Genomic DNA, 18,920 nt, shown 5'->3' on the forward strand with positions numbered 1-18,920 from the left:
GACACGAGAGACAATAAGACCTGGAGTCCAGATGTGCCTGACTCTGCTCTGTTGGCATCTGTGGAAACAGCGATGCAGGTGGCCAGGGCCAAACCAGTGGAGGAACCACACGGACTCACCCTCTGACTCTGACTCGTCTTCCTCTTCCTCGTCCTCCTCTTCGTTGCTCTCGTCCTCACTCTCTTCTTCTTTGGCAATTTTCTGCCGAGCACTCTTGAACACCGACTGTAAGACGATGGAGTCTTCGTAGATCTGAAGGGTCAAAGTGGCACCTGTTAAAAACCTCATGCTGAGGGCCCGAGACTCACCATCGCAGCATGCTCTTTTCTTCCCTGCGCCACACACCAGCATTACTTTACGTGAATTTTAGTAGAAACATCAACGTTATTGTCTATGCCTGCAGAAAAACACCAAACTCAAATCTACAGACATAGTCTTACAGGAAAAGTCCACATGCAGTTGAAATAATTTCAGAGAGAGAGAGGGAGGGAGGGGGAGGGAGGGAGGGAGAGAGAGAGAGAGAGAGAGAGAGAGAGAGAGAGAGAGAGAGAGAGAGAGTGTGCGCGCGCGCGCGCATGCTTGGGAGGGAAGGGAGGGCTTCAATACGATGCCCTCTCATTTTTGACAGCAAGACCAGTATTTAAAAAAACTTTCTTATTTAGGTTGTTTCATCAAACACTGTGGTAAAGCAACCTTTTTTTAAAAATGCAATTCTCCTAACAAAATGGAGGCTATTATTTGTCACTGAGTTTATCAGTACCAGCCAATACTTATTGCAATCAGTGCTTTCTCGCTAGTGTACGCACCTATCTGAGCATAGCCCTGTGTAGCTGCTGAGGGAGAGCTAAAGTTCAAAAATGGTCCGTTTTCTCAAAACACTAAACACAGAAGTACCCTATGATCCAGCAATGGCAATTCTAGACATACACCCAAAGGAACTGAAAGCAGGGTCTTGAAGAGACACAGGCACACCCATGTTTACAGCAGCGCTATTCACAGCAGCCAAGAGGTAGAAGCACACCCCATGTCCATCAATTGGGGGATGAAGAGACAAAACGGGGTCTACCCAAACCGTGGAGTATTATTCAGCCTTAAAAAGGAAAGAAATCCTGTCGTGGCCTACACAACATGGACGAACTTTTGAGGACATGATGCTAGATGAAATAGCCATTCACAAAAAGACAAACACTGAGTGAGTGGCTTATGTGAGCTATCTAGAGGAGTCCAATTCGTAGAAATAGAACGTAGAATGGTGTCTGGCAGAATGTTTACAGAGTTTTAGTTGCACAAGATGAAAGTGTTCTGGAGATCTGTTGCAGAATTATGAAAATATACTTCCCACTACTGAGCTGTACACTTAAAAATGGTGAAGATGACACACTGGGATGGGGCCACTGGGACAGAATTTGCCAGGGACACTAGAGTTGAGCTGGATATTAAGGGTGAGGAGGGTCCCACCAGGGATCATGAGAAAGGAGACGGCCTTTTTAGAAAAGGAGCACAAGGAGAAAGGTGGGGCGGCCAAAGTTAAAAAAAAGATGCATCCGGGAGGGTTCCATTGCCAATTTCCTGGTTATGACATGGGACGATGTTACTATCCTGGGACGATGTCAAGGCTCTCTCTGTATTCATATTCTTTCCTACAACTGCATGTGTATCTGGGGAAGCTGGTGTTTATGGACCATGAACCGTTACTGGACCATGAACTGTTTAGGTTGAGGAACAGCAGGAAATGAGGCCACAGAGTTAGTCTATGACTTTAGAAAGCAAACTCCAGCGATTAAATTCATTCTAGAATTTAACAGTACATGGGGAAGCTCGAAGCTTGGTGGGCAGTAGGTGGACAGGATAAAAAGGTGGTTACAGAAAGATCGGCCAGCATCCGGGAGGGCCTCGGAGGGAAGCCAGTAAAGAGGCCATTTGTCACCCCAGTTCAGGGGTGAGGCAGTGGGTGTCGGCAGACAGGGAGGCTGTCTGGGACAGGGTGTGTATCACAATGTTGCCACAGTCCTATAAAGAACCCCCAAATCTATCCACAAACTGTAAGCGGTCATTCATAAAAGACTTGCTTGTTGACGCTTATATTTACTCTCTGCGTCCTAGTTTTCACCTTAAATTTCTTTGAAAAAGGCTTGCTTTCACGACCTATTGTTTTGGTCAAAATAATACTTCTATTAACTCCCATTAACTGCAAAGGTATGGTCTGTTCAAGGCACATTCTGAGGAGTCCCACATTCTCCAATTTAGTGACTGGAATTGACATGAAGATAAAAACAAGCCCAATCCGGAAAGAGGCTTGACTCTGCATTGGCTGGCAGACACACTGACCTCGCTTCTGGTTCTTTCTGCCTCATGGGTATGAGAGCATAGATAGGAAAAGGGGAGTCCCTACAAAAGGTGAGTGGAATGGAGGTGTAAAAAGTGAAAAGTGTCCTCGGCCAACTTAGTTATTTTCATAGTGTCACTTGCTCTTACACTTGCTAACTACAGAGAAGAGGAGTAAAGAGAATTGCAATTGACCTGATAAAAAGCATTTTTGTAACAATTAGAGGCGATGGTTATTTTTTCTATATATTTTTTGTTTTAAAACAAAACACCAGTTTCGGCTCCTGATGCAAAGTTTACAGTCAGAAAACCCAAGGTAAGTATAACCAAATACACCATCTCTGTAAAGGCAAAAACTGTACCTCTAGCTTTTAAGCATTACATTAACTTATTAACTTAAATTCCTCCTCTGATTAAAAGCCAAGCCTTTAAGGGAAGCACAAGTAGGAACTAGCATAGCTATGGTACAAAGGAGCTGGCATTAACTTGAAAATGCCAAAGCCTCAACTGACTTACATAGGTAGCATGGAAATATAGGCTTTTATCTCTCCTTTTCTTCTGCCAGGATAATAGCGACGGTAGCAAATGAAAAATTTTACTTAAAAGAACAAAGTATGTTTAAGGTTAAACATGTCTCACCTGGGATCCCTCCAAGTTGAACGTCTGAGCATTGTGACAGAGCAGCATGACGTCTTTCTCCAGGTCACCCAGGCTTCGGTACTTATGATTACGGATTCTTTCCTGATGCAAATTTTGGATAAAACAGAGGAAAGTTGGGGAGGGCGGTGGTGGAAAATACAACAATCGTTACTTGGTTAACAAAGCCTGATTTTCCATTTGTCTTCCCAGTAGACAGTCCTGCCAGGAAGGTGGGACTACACAACTCCAGGGGGTGTCATAAACAGAGACCACCCTCCCACGCGTATTCCTTTCCTATAAGGGGGAGTAAGGAGCATATGATGGGAACCAGGAAGAGCAATGGGATCCAGGAAGGAGTCTGAAACTTTTCAAATAAAATGCAATATAGGGCTTCCCTGGTGGCGCAGTGGTTGGGAGTCCGCCTGCCGATGCAGGGGACGCGGGTTCGTGCCCCGATGCAGGAGGATCCCACGTGCCGCGGAGCGGCTAGGCCCGTGAGCCACGGCCGCTGAGCCTGCGTGTCTGGAGCCTGTGCTCCGCAACGGGAGAGGCCACAACAGTGAGAGGCCCGCATACAGCAAAAAAAAAAAAAAAAAAAAAAAAAAAAAAAAAAAAAGGCAATATAATCAATATGAGCTCTCAGTATATTGATTTCATAACATACATTTAAAGGCACAAGAACATCCCGACCTTTTTAGTGCAAAGCCCTGCATGGGTGGCAGTGGCAGTCAGATAGGTTACCACTGTCAAGTCCTAACTGTAATCATTTCAATGAATTTACACTTCTACTTTATTTACTTAAAAAATAAAGTTCGTAAACAAAAGATCTACCTTTATTTTTTTGAAATCCACCGGTTTCCTAATTAATTCATAGTATTCTGGTAATTCTTTTCTTGAAGGTAACTGAATGAAGACTTCACTGAGCTGTCGCCCTGAACTGTAGGGGGGCAGGGGAGAAACGAACAAAAACATAACAGATCATGCACTACAGAGAAAAACGTGTATTTCATTTCAGAAAAATGTCAAAAAAGCAAATGACATCCCATGCATATAAACATGGGGCTCTTCAAATCAAAGAAAATCCTACAACTGTATGGGACATCAATGCCCCCAGTGCTAACTTCAAAATGACATTAGAATACCAGTAGATCTCCACTTCTGTCATACATATGGGAAGGCCACTGTGGATTTCTCTTTCGGAGTGAACCTCTCTTCAGTTTGATACAAATATTTCAAGTGTCCCATTCCACCAAAAATTCCATTTCTAAATGAGTAGTAATTGAGTTGCTTAAAAAAAAAAATACTGACTTTATTTCCATATCCCTTTGTTTTCAAATCCACTTTATATTCAGAAAATAATGTGTTAGAATATACTCTGGAAACTCAAATGAAAAGCTTTCGTATGTACCAGGGACTGTCTTTTCAGTCTTACTCCTCTTAGGGCATTTTTCCACACTGTGAACTACACAAACCTTTATGATTATTTGCCAGTGGAACCCCTTCATCTTGCCTAACTTCATTTTGTGTGTATGGAGTCATTTGTGCTGAAAAGAACAAACATATTTAGCAAGTGTGGCTGCCTCCTGTTCCTGGGATCAGTGCTATACCCTCCCAGCAAATTCACGGTAGCTTTACTTGAAAGCACATTTAATAGCAACGAACGCTTAGCATTTTGTAACTTTGAGAAACAGACTATAAAGCAATGTAAGCGTTTAACATCACTTAATGTTAGAAGCAGACATGGTCAAAGGAACCAGATATTCATAATTTAGGTTCAGGACCCTAATATCTGACTCAGCCTATCCAGATCAATAACAGCTCGGGAGATACAGTACAGTCATTTTTCACAAAAATCTCCTTTCCCTTATGATGCCATCTCTACTTCCTTTGTGAAGGCAGAAATATTAAAAACAAAACAAAACAAAACAAAAAACCCCATAAATCGCTATCAGGTAAATTTTGGAAGGTGATTCTAGGAGTGTGTGAGAATGCTAGAAGCAGCAGCAGAGGATGAGTGACAATATGCTGTTTTAATCTACAGTCCCAGTCATATAATTAAAAAATAATCATAATGACACTTATCATAAAAAAGGCATGCGCAGTAACTCAAGTGGTTGCCTAGCAACCAGTGGGGAAAATGCTGAAGTGCAAAGGGGCCTGCATAAATTAACCGAAAACCCTGTCAAAGGGATGGGCGAGTTTTTCTGTGATGCTGGGTCAGGGTTTTATTTTATTTTTTAATGCACATATGGGCCTCATGAATACTAAAACCAGGGGCCAACACAAGAGGCATAAGAAGACTGCAGTTTAATAGGAAACTGGATTTTAAGATTATCATGGCAAGAACCAAGGTGTTCTCTTACCCTCCGCCACCCCTACCCGCCCCAACCCCTTCCAGGTTGAGAAATGCATTTGTACCGCCATAAATTATACCACACAGTATATGACAAAAACTGTTTCAGCTGCTGTCACCTTCAGCATAGGGCCACAATCTCTGGTCTGTTTTTCTTTCTCCCATTCTGAGACTTAAATACACAAACATTTCACCGGTCTGTAAATGAATCTCTGAAAGGCCATAAGAGGAATTTATAGATATTCATTTTTCTATTTGTATCAGTGACTTCTTTATAATTAGCATTCTTTATACCCTAGCAACAGAGAGTCAGACCTCTTTGTGATTCGGGATTTAACAGCTGACCCTCAATGACATCTTCAGTGTCATTTTCTGCATTACCAACAGATGGTGTCATTTTTCTATTGACGGATTACAAGTACATCCTTGCTTTGTACACCTGTGATGGACGTACTCTTAATTTCATCTGTGCTACTGGTGAAATAAGAAGCAGTTTGCACTGAGAATGTGACAGAGCTCTTTCCAACAGGGGCAAAATGGCTGAGACAATCTTGGTCTGATGTCCTCTTCTTAGGACATAGAAATTCTAGACCCTATAAGGAGACAAGTCCACAGTTATCTGTGCTCACAAAGGAGAGAGCTGAATGTTCTGAGACTCAGGGCCAATACTGTAAAATGACAAATTTATTCGGTTTTAAAAATAAAGGTTCCGTGGCTTAATATTCCCATCTCACTTCCTTTATTCCCCCTGCTAAGAACCAAGGGCCTGAGCTGAAGGAGGGCTTGGATGCCATGTAAGGAAGTCTTCTCGTGGTTCCACTGGAACCATCTCCACTCACACACCTCGGTCTGGATTTCGAAGCCCTCCTTGATTCCTCCTCTCTAAACCCTGACTGTACTGCTGACTTGACTCTTCTGGTCAGAATAGCCTCTCTCCTGTGTACCCCCAGGTCCCACGGCCAATCCCCCCTTTATCACAAATTCCAAGTCTCCAGGCTTGACCCACCTCTCACTCCACGGTTAGAATGTTCTCTATCCTTTTCTCCCTTCAAATATTCCATCCTCCATTCAGGATCAAGAACCCTTCCTCCAAAAAAAAGATGGAAGAAGTTTTCCTCAATATTAAACCAACGTTCCTCAATATTAAACAACTCCTGGTACCTTGCTGCTCAGAACTTAATTCTATGCATGCTGGGTTTTTTTCTCTCCTCCACGGAGTGTGGGAACACTTTACATGCAGTCAAAACCCCTCCCCCATCTCTATCAGAGGGGACAGTTCTGATGGCGACCCTGGGCAGGAAAAGTCAGGTGGTCCTGGAAGACATCCAGCTTTTATATAACCTACAGAATGCACTGAGGTAGCAGGACCACTTGCTAATGTTGCTACGGTAACTTATTTTTTCCCTAAATTAAAGGTTAAAAAAAAAAAAAAAGGTAAATAAGAAAAAAGAAGTGAAGCAGCCTGACAGAGTTTTGAATTCTTGGCATTTCTTTCTCAAACTTAAGCTGCACAAATGCTTTTTCATTATACCTTTTCAAATACTTGTTTTTCACTGCCAGGAAGTTTTTTTTGTTTTTTTTTTTAAGTACAGAACAATGGACTAATTGTACAACGGTTTGCAAAAGGTGTTCCGTTTCTGTTGAAATGCTTATCCTTACCCCCAAGGTATTTTCCATTATGTCATTTTACACATTTAAGGCCTAAGTATAAATTGTTATCTCAAAGTGTACTGTTTGCCATGACAAAAGTGATACCTGTCCCCCTCCTCCAAAAAGGTCTGATTTCAGATCTATTTCATACAACGATCTATCACAATGAGAAACGTGACCCTGATAAGACGTAGGGTGTTGGGGGCGAGGAGAATAACCTAAAGTACAAATATACAGGAAAACTCACTGCACTTTATAATAGAGTTTACAGGTGCTGGTGGGCAAACACATTTCCTCTCCACAGAGACGAAAGGGCAAAGGGACACCTGGCTATGCTGTCATGGTGTATGCGATGGAAAAGCCCTACATGCCACTATGTTAATGGTGGTTTGCAAACCCTGCATGTAGAGCTTACACACACACACACACACACACACACACACACACACACACACACACACACACGAGATCTGCTTTGCTATGCTTCATCTGGGAACCAATTTTTCTCCCATTACCTCCACAAACCGAATGGCAAGAATTTCACATCTATACTCTTGTGACTTTAAAATAATGACTACAGACATTATAAATATCACCTCTACCTTTGATTAGAGTTTAGGTAAAGCTGGAAGAGTGCATAAGGCTGTAATAGTAGCTTAGAAACCTATTCCTTTAAAATGCTGGCCAGTATGTCTTTCATAATATTGGTTGAGTCCTTTTTTTTTTTTGGCTGCTTTATGATTTGTCCTTTTACCTACCGAAGCTGATCTGTTGACAAGAACTCCTAATGGATACTCCTGGAAAAGTGATCTTAACTAAAGCTGACATAGGTTTTGTTTATGTTAGTTAATGAATATAAAAACGTGGTTATCTTGCCTCCTTAAGGAAATGACGTCATGATTTAGAATACCCATTTGTAGTTGGAAACGTTTTACAGAAAATGATTACAGTCCTAAAGGAATCAAACATAGGAAATCATTTTGGGAAAAAACCCCATAAATATTGGGTCGGCATTGGAGGGCAGTAGGTGAATACGTGTCTTTTTTTCAGGGTCAGATTCCTATAGGGTTGAAAAAATACCATTTCAAAACGCACTTAGACCTGAGTGGCACCCTGCATATCTAGAAATCCCCCAGAAACCCGAGCCAGTCACAGAATAGGTGTCAGAGTACCCGCACTCTGCCTCCTCTACTGAGGTCTCTCATCTGAGTCTTACTGAGTATTGACTGACAATACCGATGACTCCTAACAAGCTTGGAAATCCGACTTCCCAACTTCTTGAAGCATATAGGATGTAACAGCAAAACAGAATGGGATGTGGACTGACTTGCTTTTCATATGGGATGGACAGCTGTAAAAATCACCCCAAGGGTTGTGTTAAGGACTAGGTATCTAATGTGCCTGAGTTACCAACCAAAATGAGGTTACGTCAGGTTTATGCCAGGTAAACGCCCCCATGTTAGGAGGCTTCAATGGCTTGCTCAGCTCAATAAGAAAAGCAGCAAGGCTCTAACAACAGTCTTCAAGGTAATCACACTCTGATGTATGGTTTTGCTGTTGGTAATCTACTCTAGGCTGGAATATGGATAAAGAGATATATATATATATTTTATATGTACATGTAAAGATGTCCATCACAGCATTACTTAAAATAATTTAAGGCAGCCAAAATGTTAAACAATCGGGGGAAGAAAACAAGTAATGGAAGGCTAGAATCTAAAATTATGTATTTTTAAAGTAGGTGCCTTAAAAAACAGAAAAAATGCTCATTATGACATTCAATGGGAAAAAAAAACCAAAAATGACAGGACATCAAATTGTAAATGCAATACACATTCAACTAGGTTTTTAAAAGGGCATGAACTAAGGACCAGGAGGAGAAATGCCAGAGCATAAATAAACATTAATAATAAGGTACTCTTGTTCAACAAAATGAAGGTTTACAATCTAATGTAATTTGGAACCATGCTGCCATCCATAAATAAAGTAGGCCTCAAACACTTTTATGGGTTACCTTCTTTGAAAACATGCTGTAAGTCAAAAATCTAATTTGATTTTTCCCAGAAAAATGTCATCCGAGGGGCATATGACCGACCTTTATTTACATCACCATAAACAGCACAGTTCATCAACTGGCACCTCTGAACTCTCCCACAGAAGGCCAGATAAAGAGAATAATGGAACAATAATTCCACAATTTTTTTATTTACTAGATTACAACCAACAGAATCTACTGTGTGAAGTCCCTATTTATTCCTTCGGAATTCTCTCATTGAACTTATGACTGCAAATCAGAGGTGATCACCCGGACACGAGATTCAGAGAGTCCTGTTTATGTACTTGTTTATTTAGACAAGCATTTCGAGGAGACGACTGCGAAGACTTATCATCTATCACCTGACTTTTTAGAAATATTGACTCGGGACACCTAGGTTCTTCTCCTCTTTTTCTCACTCGACACTTCATCATAGCAGGTAGAGGTACAGGATCCTAACTGTCCACCTGTCTCAATGTGATAGACACACTGGTCACGCCGTTTCATCAGCTTTCGTCACCTCATCTTGGAGACCCGGAAGTGACTCCGAGGATGCCTTCCTTTCAAAAGGTAAGGACACACCTTCCCTTCCACTGAATGTTCTGTCCTTTGGTCCTTCCCCGGGTCTCTAACTTCGTAATGTTAAAAAAAGGCTTCGGAACTTTTGGCTGAATTGTGATCAAACTCAAAATCACAAAGCTTTTGCAGGCAAACAAAATCAAACGCCTCTCCACCTGAGCTGCAGGTCCCCAATGTCACTTTGTCAAAGGGGTGCGTGTGTCGCAGCAGGCACCCTGAGTGCTGCTTTTTCCTAAAATGGCCGTTTTAGGCAATTCTTCAGGAAGACGTATGAGGTGTGACTCTAAAGGAACAAGGCAGATGTTTTTCCCATGAATACACAAGAACACTTATGCCCAAATAACTACCCTCTTTCACAGCAATCCGTTTCTAACTCAAAAGACAGAGAGTGCTTATGAAGACAGTTTATCAGCCCCGTAAGAAAGTCAGTTTTGCTGTTTCCAGCTGGGACTCCTCTCATAAATGAGAGGTCATTTATGCTGGTTGTCCTGAAGCTTGGAGAGGCAGAGACCCTGGGCTCCTGGGCCAGGCTGATGCTGGAAGCCTCGGGGAGGCTTTCTGTGCCTCAGAAAGCAGATGGACCACGTTTATCTGTGGGCTGCCCACCTGCTGTACGTGGTACAACTGGCTGAGCGGCATCAGTAAGTGTCAAGTCACTAGGAGTCAAAGCAGCTTATTCCAGGACACGTCTGAAAGTATCAATACTTTTAAGAAGGACAAGATAAAGTTCTAGAATCCGCACTTCCCTGAGCTGATTCTCTCTGGACTAAGCGCAGCTTCTGAGCTCTAAGTCAGCATTTCCCAATATGTGCTCCATGAAACATGAGCTTAATGGATTACTAATAGTGTTCCCTGAAAAGGGGGCGTCACTGGTCAAATGAGTTTGGGGAATGCTGGGTTAGACAAAGTTCAGCGGGCCACTTTACACAAAACTTCCCAGAGCCTCTAACCACGCTGGGAATTCTCCAAGAAGCTCCAGGACTAGAGTGTGAGGACCATACTCCGGGGAAGCGTCACCCTGGACATCAGCTGAAGTTCTGACTTCCCCATGCTGCTAGGACACAAGATAGACTGCCAGCCCTGTGGCTCAGCCCTAAGTATCCAAACAGAATAAATGAAGAAAGGCTCTTCACCTAGAACTAAGATTCTCTAAGTGTATCCGCTTGGTCACACTTGTATTTCATGGCAATTTCTCTGTAACCTAATTAAATGCAAAGGGGCTTGAGCCTGACATCCGGTCACAGCCTCCCTCCCCCACTTAAAGAAATGCCGAATGTCTGGTGCCGATGTTGCTAAAACTAAAATTTGACTATAACAGCTTCTTAGCCGGTCCTGAAGGGACAGTCAATACTAACAACATAATCACGACGCTAAGGGCTGTTAATAGCCATGGAGGGAATTTAGATTTCCTGGGATGGAGTATGTAGGGCTGGGTACCACGTGCCACCTTTCTTTTCAGCCATATTTCTGTAAATGTAAATTTCACTTACCACTCAGGACACAGTTATCCTCAAAAAGTTCTCCTCCACCTTTCACATCTGGTCTACCCTAAGTCCTGTCAATCATACCTCTCTCTGAGTACTTGCTCTCTTGCCTTCACCCCCATCGCCACGTCCAATGCTATGCCCCTCTTCCCTTGCACCTGAGGACCCAGTCATACTGAGAGACATGTGGTCTCTAGAAGGGGTCCTGCTTTTCCATACCTCCTCCCTGGCCGCCTACACACATGGGTCTCAGCACCTTGGCTGCCTCCGCCCACCCCCCCACCCCCATCTGCTTGGGGGATTTCTACTCCTCCCACAAGCCACCGACTGACTTTGCTTTCCCCCTTCCTACCCTCCCACCTGGCATGTACACTTGATTCATACCGTAGATGTGCGTTATTCCTTTATATAACTCTTTCCAACTATGCTTTAAGGCGTTCCATTTTACTCATTTCCCCACCCCTCGCACCCCCATTCTCAATACTTACACAGAGACTGACACATAGAAAATGCTCAGTGCCTTTGAACACATGGAAGGATTTTTTTTAAAGAGTGTTTAAAAATTAATCATAAGGCAAGCTCTGAACAACATGTCTTAAACTCGGGTTTCTGGGGAGAAGCATATGTGACAGTACGGGACCAGACAGACTCCGCAGACTCCTGAGGAGGCAAACGTCAAGCCCCTTCTACGCCTCTGGAAATTGCAGTTTAAATGTGTCTTCAGTGGAAGGATTTATCTGGATCCTAACTACATATGGTCACATCGTCTCCTCAGAGAGCCGAGGCATGACGCTGGGGGCTCTTAACACCCTTTAACGTTATTAATCCACTTTTCATGGTCACATGATTATTTTGATGCAAGAGGGGATATGGGGTGAAGGAGCTTAGGCCTGTCCTTGTGCACTGCGCTGGGCGTTTAGCCTATATCATGCCTTTTAGAGACCATAAAGCCTCCTTCCTACGTGGTTGAGCTGGAAAGATTTACCCTGGTAGTTCATCATTTCAAGCCCCCCAAAGTCAAGCGTTTCTTGTTTCAGTTCCAAAATTCGAATCCAGACTGAGTTCTTTCTCGTAATGGCAAAAACAGAACACCATTCTCGATGCCTCTTAGTACACAGTATGGTTCGTGTGTCTGGCTTCCAGGATTGCTCACTGTTTACAATAAGAAATACCCAAAACTGACAATCTTGCCCACCAGTTTCACCTCCGCACAGACACGGATGGGTACAAATCACCCCACGTTTAATCTCCCTATGTAAAAGGGAAGGCCACAACTGGTGATGCTATGTATTCTGAAATACAGGACACAGCTTCAATTCTTTTGCCTCCTGGCCCTAGATTGGATCCTATACCGGGGGGAAAGAAGTACCATAAAGGACGTCATTGAGTCAGTTGACAAAAGTGGAATATGGATGGCAAAGTACTGGCTCGATATTTTTTTAAAGTACAGGCTGACCCAAAGGGGGAAAGAAATGTTATTTTCAGTATACTAATAACAACTCCTAACCCTGGCGAACCATGCACATCCCTCTTTCCGCCTCAACTATCATCATCTCAGTGTGGCAAAATCTCTAGGAAAAAAACACTTCTGCTTCCCACTTGACAGAAGCAGAGGCACACAAAGGTTAAACAAGCTGCCCGAGGATGCTTAAGACCGCACAGGACAGGTCAGCCCAGAAGTCACGCCTTGAACCCCACCTGGTGCGCAGACCCTCCGCACATGTGACTGACTCCACAACCTCAGACAGGGCAGGCACGCGCACGCGGCACCCCAGGTGCTTCTCAGTAAGCTTCAACACCAAGACAGCATGGAGTTAAGAGGCCCGTGGGACGTAAGACAGAAGCTGCGCTGGAAGTGGTGGGGGAAAGCAACAGAAACCCATGGCTGAGTGATGCTGGGGGGACCGTCCCGCTCAGTGGCGGCTCCTGATGCCTTTGTAAGGAGTGCAGTTACAGGATGGACACGCCCAAATGACAACACAGCACAAAAACTTCAAAAGCCACGACAGGTGTTTGAGAATATCTGTGCCTCCACTTCCCACTCCAAGGAGGGGTGGTCAGGAGGCCACCGGAGAAATTGGCTTCCAAAGGCCGAGTCTTTAGGAAATCAGTCTGTTTGGTGGACCAAGGGATACCTGTATTTAGAGACCCGGGAATACAAGACAGATCCCGACCTGTTTCCTTCTATTTCCAACTGAGAATTACTGGGCACCTTCTCCACGTTACACCTGTGGTAGAGTAGAAAGAACACTAGAGTCAGAAGACCTGGGTCCTCGTCCCAGCCCGGCTCCTTCCTCTTAGGCTGGTGACCTCGGGTAATTCATCTCGCGCTCCCAGCTTCAGTCTCCTCACCTACCTGCCTTGCCAACCTCGGGGGACTGTTGGGAAGATTACTGGGGACGTTTCCTGCTTCTCCCGAACGCGTCAATACCTGTTACTCTGGTCTCATTTCCCTCCACACGTTTCCATCCGTCGTTCTAGAAGCAGTGGAGGAAAGGCAGCGTTTGCTTGGCGGGGGTAAGGGGTGGCCTTAGCAATGTAGTAGCTTCGGCCTATCCGAGTCTAGCTCCTCACTTGTAAAATGGGGATAATACCTCAGAAAATGGTTGTGAACCCTGAACGGGATGCTGTACTTTATTACAGCAGCCAGCACGCAGAGGGGGCACCGAACCACAGCCTAAATTGGTTTCTGAACACCATCTAGGTAGTCAGCTCTCCTTGCCAGACCTCCATTCTTTTCCAACAGATCACCAAGTTAATGATCTTCCACTGGAAATGACAACCACCACGTGAGGTCTCTGGCCCTTCCTTCTCCAGGCCTCTAAGGAAGCCGCTTCCATTGAGGAGTTTGCAACTGCACCACTGGCGTTCCTTCGTGTGGTGGCAGAGAAGTGGCTGAGAGGGGTGTCGCGCCCTGGGAAATCCCTCCATCCTCTCTAGATCTTACTCCAGGCAAACACGGTGCCATTGGCACACACAGCCCACGTCTGGCCACTTACACATCCCTCCTCAGAGACCTTACCCACTGTGCCCTGGGAGAGCGGGAGACACTACAGAAGGTGCAAAGCATAAATCCAGGAGTGGCGAGGCAAAAAGTACAGGCGATGTTGGGAAAGCAGAGAAGCGGGTGGAATGTCTGCCAGACAAGGGAGAGTTGCACGTTGGAAGATGAAGTTGGGAAGGTCCTAGGGCCAGGCTGTGGAAGGCTATCTTTCCCACGGTGAGAAGTCTGGTCGCTATCGGGTAGGCAATGAGAAGCTACTGAAAGTTGTTAAGTAACCACTGACGAGAGGGGATCCATGAATCAGAGGCAGGAGGAGAAGCAGGCAGCATGCAGCCGTCCAGGCACGGCCAGCGACGATGGTAAAGGACCTGATGCAGATGGTGGGTGAGGACACAGAAGTGGTGGGGGGCCTGGGAGAAATGCTGAGGAAACTCTGTATGTAAGGGCGTGTTAGGAATAAGGCACAGAATTGGGACCACTTTTCTCCCAACACACTGGGGACCCTGAGTTGATGATGGGTGTTAACCAAGGGGATACCGAAGCTGAAATAGACCGTGTTGTCTCAGAATGTGTAGTCGTGAAGAGCATTCTATAGACATGTTACAGGACATACTGCACATACTTTGGAGAGAGAGCTGGGCATGGTTCTATGATCTGACACTAACGGAGATTACACCTCATCGGGGAAGGAAGGCTCTGATCAAAGGAAATTCCAACAGAATGCTTTCGAACGATTCTGATAAGGAGTATGTGGGGACAGACCTACACGGGTCAGCAATCTGACTGAAAAAGAAGTACAAACACAACAGAAAAGCATATTAAATGAGGGTATGGATTTGGCTTTCAAAATGTATGTTACTACAAATCAATTTTAAAAAGACAGTGTGAACACTGGTGTCATTAGTCCACCTCGGATGGAAGACTCAGGATAACGATAACTGAGGGAAAGCCTTCGACATCACAAATACCTGAACACACTTCAGATAAAGCACTTTGGGGAGGTAATACTGGAAAAAGAAAAGGCAACTTTTTAAAGTAAGAGCCCATCCCTTCTGGAATATGGGTGGACGATATGTGGGCCTTGAAGACAGTAGTTCAGCCTTACTCTAAACGAGGGAAATGCTACAAATGACTTTCCATCTGTATATAGGAATTCGTGTACAGGAATTAAACAAGTACACTTAGTCCTTAGGTTTGCAGTATTCCCACGTCCTTAGAAAGGTACTATAATGTAACGGGGTAAAATGCAGGCTCTCTTTTCCCCGGTAAATGCAGTGATAGTGATATACATAAATATATATATCACATATACATATAAATATATATATATCATATATATCATATACATATACATTCCCCCCCCAAAAGAGACCATAAACTCAAGATAATATTATATTCTTATTTAAGGGGCTCGCGTGACCCCACCTTCCCTGAATCTCCCAGGCCACCTGCCTGTTCAGTACTATCCGGGCTATCTCCTCTACCACAGGGCGAGCTAGTGGAGGTAAGTACCGTGAGTCTCTTTTTACCCTCTGGCCCTCAGGGCTGGAAAGAAGGGGGGAATAATACAATTAATATTGCCAGGATCAATGAATGATTTTCTACAATGTGGGGAGAGCTAAGATTCAGAAGAAGCTGAGGCCTTCCACCATTCCTAGGGAAGTCATCAGTGTTTCTTAAAATGAGGGGCAAGAAGAAGACAGTCTCGCCTCCGGGAAGAGAGCAGAGGCTGAAGGGCATCAGGTATCAGGGAGGAAGGAGCCGTTTGGCCACGCCTGGCCGCCCCACTGTGTGCCAGGGTCAGGCAGGTATCTCCCGCCTCCCCGCCGCTTCCCTTGTCCATCCTCAGAGCTGCACCTGAAGTCCAGACCCTCTGCAGACAGCGAGGCCCATCCTCGCAGTACACTCCTGCTGGTCAGAGCGGGAGGAGGTGATGATAACCGCCTCATATTCTGTTTCCAGACTCTTCGGGAACATGAACGACGCTCAGATTTGAAAAGCAAGGCATAATAAATGTTGAACAAAAGCTACTGATAGGAGAGTTGATAGGGCATATCAAGAAGCTTCAGATGAGTTCAAGTGTCCAGTTGCAAACTAATTACATCCTGAAAGAGTGTGTAGATTGCTTTTGCTAATGACGTTTAAGAAATCACAGAGACTAGAAACGGAATCAGAAGACTAAGTGTCCCACTTTCAAAAGGAGAAGGGAAACTCGAGGCGGCTGTGCCTGATGTGGACCCTTGGTCAAAATTTAGAGGAAATTATTCAGATGCCACAGGGCTACAGAGAGAAGATAAATGACATCGTTAAGTACCGGTAGGGGGTCCCTTAGAAAAAGCCATGGCAAGCTAACCTCATTTCATCCTTTCGGCAGGGTTTCTAGGTTGATGGATCGGAGAGGCCACAAACACGGTATATCTTGGTTTTAGCTTTTTTTGATAACCTTCAGAAAGGATAGATGAATGTGGGTGACATGACAGCATGGTCATGTGAGTTCACAGACGGTTCATCAACTCTAAAAATGACTGATTAATATATTCACATCAACCTTAAGTGATTTTCAGGGGCATGTCACAGAAGACCCGTCCTTTGCCCTTTAGGAGTTTCTTCGCAATAGCTTATAGCAAATCTTCAGATGACAACAACTTAGGAAAACAAGTAAACGTGGTTTTGTTTTGTTTTTTTTTTAAAAAAAAGGCATAAAATAATCAGTGTTACATCAATAGGCTAGAATGGTGGTACAAAAATCAGTAAGATGAAACTATATAGGAATAAGTCGATACAGGATAAAAAAAAATCAGAGGTTTAGCTGAAGGCTAACCTTGGCAGCATTCACGTGAGATAAGAACTGTGTGTATGTTTGGCGGGAGAGGGAGCTTTTCAAGAAGTCGTGTTTTCAACGGGAGTTAACTCTGAATCAAGGTTGGTGAAAAAAGTTAACACGCTCCTGAGTTATGTTAACAGAATTTTGGTGTCCAGAATAAGGAGGCTAGCCATCCTGCAATTAGCCGCCATCGGAATACCTCTGGAGTTCTGGGTGCTATGTTTTCCATGGGACACTAAGAAAGTAAAATGTGTCTAAGGGCGGGGCGGAGTTGGGGGGTACTGGGATGGCTGGAAGTCCAGGCATCACTCAGATAGCAAAGTGAGGTGTTACAATCCGAAGGAGAATGTCCTAAGGCAAATACGTTTATGAATATTTTAAAGGACATTTCTCGGAATGAGAACAGATTGACTCTCTGAAGTTCCAAGCAGAACAAAAGCTATAAGTCAGAGGGCTGAGTCTGTTTTCATATAGGAAATGCCTGTCGTGTTTAGAGCTGTCCTTTGGTGTCGCAAACGGCTTCCTGACACAGTGAGCTAACGCTGGGCATGTCCGCACAAGGTTAGATGATGGTCTGCTAGAGGCAATGCAGGGGGACACATCTGGGAAACTGGACCAGGTAGAGCTAAAACCCCTTCTAACACTAAGAATTCCCTCTAGGAATCTCCCTCCTTATCCAAGGAACTGTAAGCCATGTCTCTAGACTTGGAATAGCTCCACCAAACCCAGACCCTGCTTTTTCACCATCACCATCTCTTCACGGGGGCAATTTTAAAGGGTACAGATGCAAATTAGGATGGATCCCTTTTCCAAGACAAAAAAGATCTTAGGTTAAATATTATATAAAGGGAGAATATCATTTTAAAAGCCTTCTACATAACCATGCTTATTAACAGATCAAAACAAAGCCTTCCAATAATACTTCATATCAAGTTTTCTATTTGGAGAAATAAAATGGTGGGAACGGTAACAAGAGATCAGTGCTACCTCTCGTAGAGATTACCGCAGAAAAATTTTACATTTGTGAATCACACAGAATCATTGGCTCTCGGAGGGGAGAGGGGGGGTCACATTTTTTAAAAGCATCCCCCTAAAAAACATTAGGACTGGCACTGAAAACAAAGGCAATAAATAGACACAAATTATCCTAGTTCTTTTTAAACAATAAAAATACATCTGTCCCAGAATCATGCAAGAACTTTGAAAAAAAAACTGTCTCATAAGAGCTAATTAATTCTTATGTATCAGTTAAATATAGATGGTAGTTCTTATTTAATACGCTGCTGATGTACACGACTGTCAGAGCTGTAACATTTGACTGAGGTGATGGGAAGGAGGTTAGTCCAGGTGGTACTTCTTTCACAGGTAGGTTGAGTTACTATATTAGTCACTGACTTTACTGGTGCAAAAATCTCAACACATGGCGAAGTACATTTCTCAGCAGCATTTTCTAAAACCAACCAAAAATATGATGTATCTAATTAAGGCCCTCCTAATTTGAGTACCTCCTACTTGAGCACCAAATTTGGTAAGAGACATAAAAAACATAAACTGAGTAAGTGCTTTTTTTCTAGAGGATCACTAACACGAAATATACATGAAACATGTAGCAGTGGAGAATTTAGAACATACTTCCCAGAAGTACCTAAACGTGGGCAGTAATAGAATGGGGGGCCTTACCAGGGTACTTTCAGGAAAAGTAAAACAAATAAATAAAACCAGAGAAAGGGGGAAAACAAACAAACGATTCAGTGTCTGCAGGTTGAAATATTTAAATAGCCTCTCCCTATAGTACAAGCAAAGACATGCTCAGTCATCATTCCCAGTGAAGCTGTGTTTTCTGGTTTTGGAAATAACAATATGAAAGCCGTACGAGCAAGGACATTTTCTTTATAGTGCTCAGAGCTCCATTCACCTACCTGATTTGCTATAAATTGTCTGAAAGGCTGATTATTAATGATTAAACTGTTCAAAGAGCTATATTAACTCATCAAATCTTCCTAATGCCTCTAGAGGCAGGTACAGTA

General features: G+C 43.7%; 1 protein-coding gene across 6 annotated transcripts in view; it reads right to left on the reverse strand.

The window, feature by feature from the left end:
- SMARCA2 (SWI/SNF related BAF chromatin remodeling complex subunit ATPase 2) overlaps window positions 1-18,920 on the reverse strand; it is a 172,943-nt gene that overhangs the window by 12,224 nt on the left and 141,799 nt on the right. For 5 of the 6 annotated variants that reach the window (XM_079925948.1, XM_079925950.1, XM_079925949.1 and 2 more), the window contains 3 exons: window positions 3,796-3,901; window positions 2,965-3,066; window positions 120-252 (listed from right to left, as the gene is read on the reverse strand). In XM_079925948.1, coding sequence (XP_079782074.1) covers window positions 120-252; window positions 2,965-3,066; window positions 3,796-3,901 — 341 coding nt within the window. Of the gene's footprint in view, window positions 1-119; window positions 253-2,964; window positions 3,067-3,795; window positions 3,902-13,200; window positions 13,294-18,920 lie in introns of all 6 variants that reach the window. The other variant, XM_079925952.1, reaches the window with a different exon arrangement.

The sequence above is a fragment of the Stenella coeruleoalba genome (genome assembly GCF_951394435.1).
Source record: "Stenella coeruleoalba genome assembly, chromosome: 7".
Taxonomy (NCBI): Eukaryota; Metazoa; Chordata; class Mammalia; order Artiodactyla; family Delphinidae; genus Stenella; species Stenella coeruleoalba.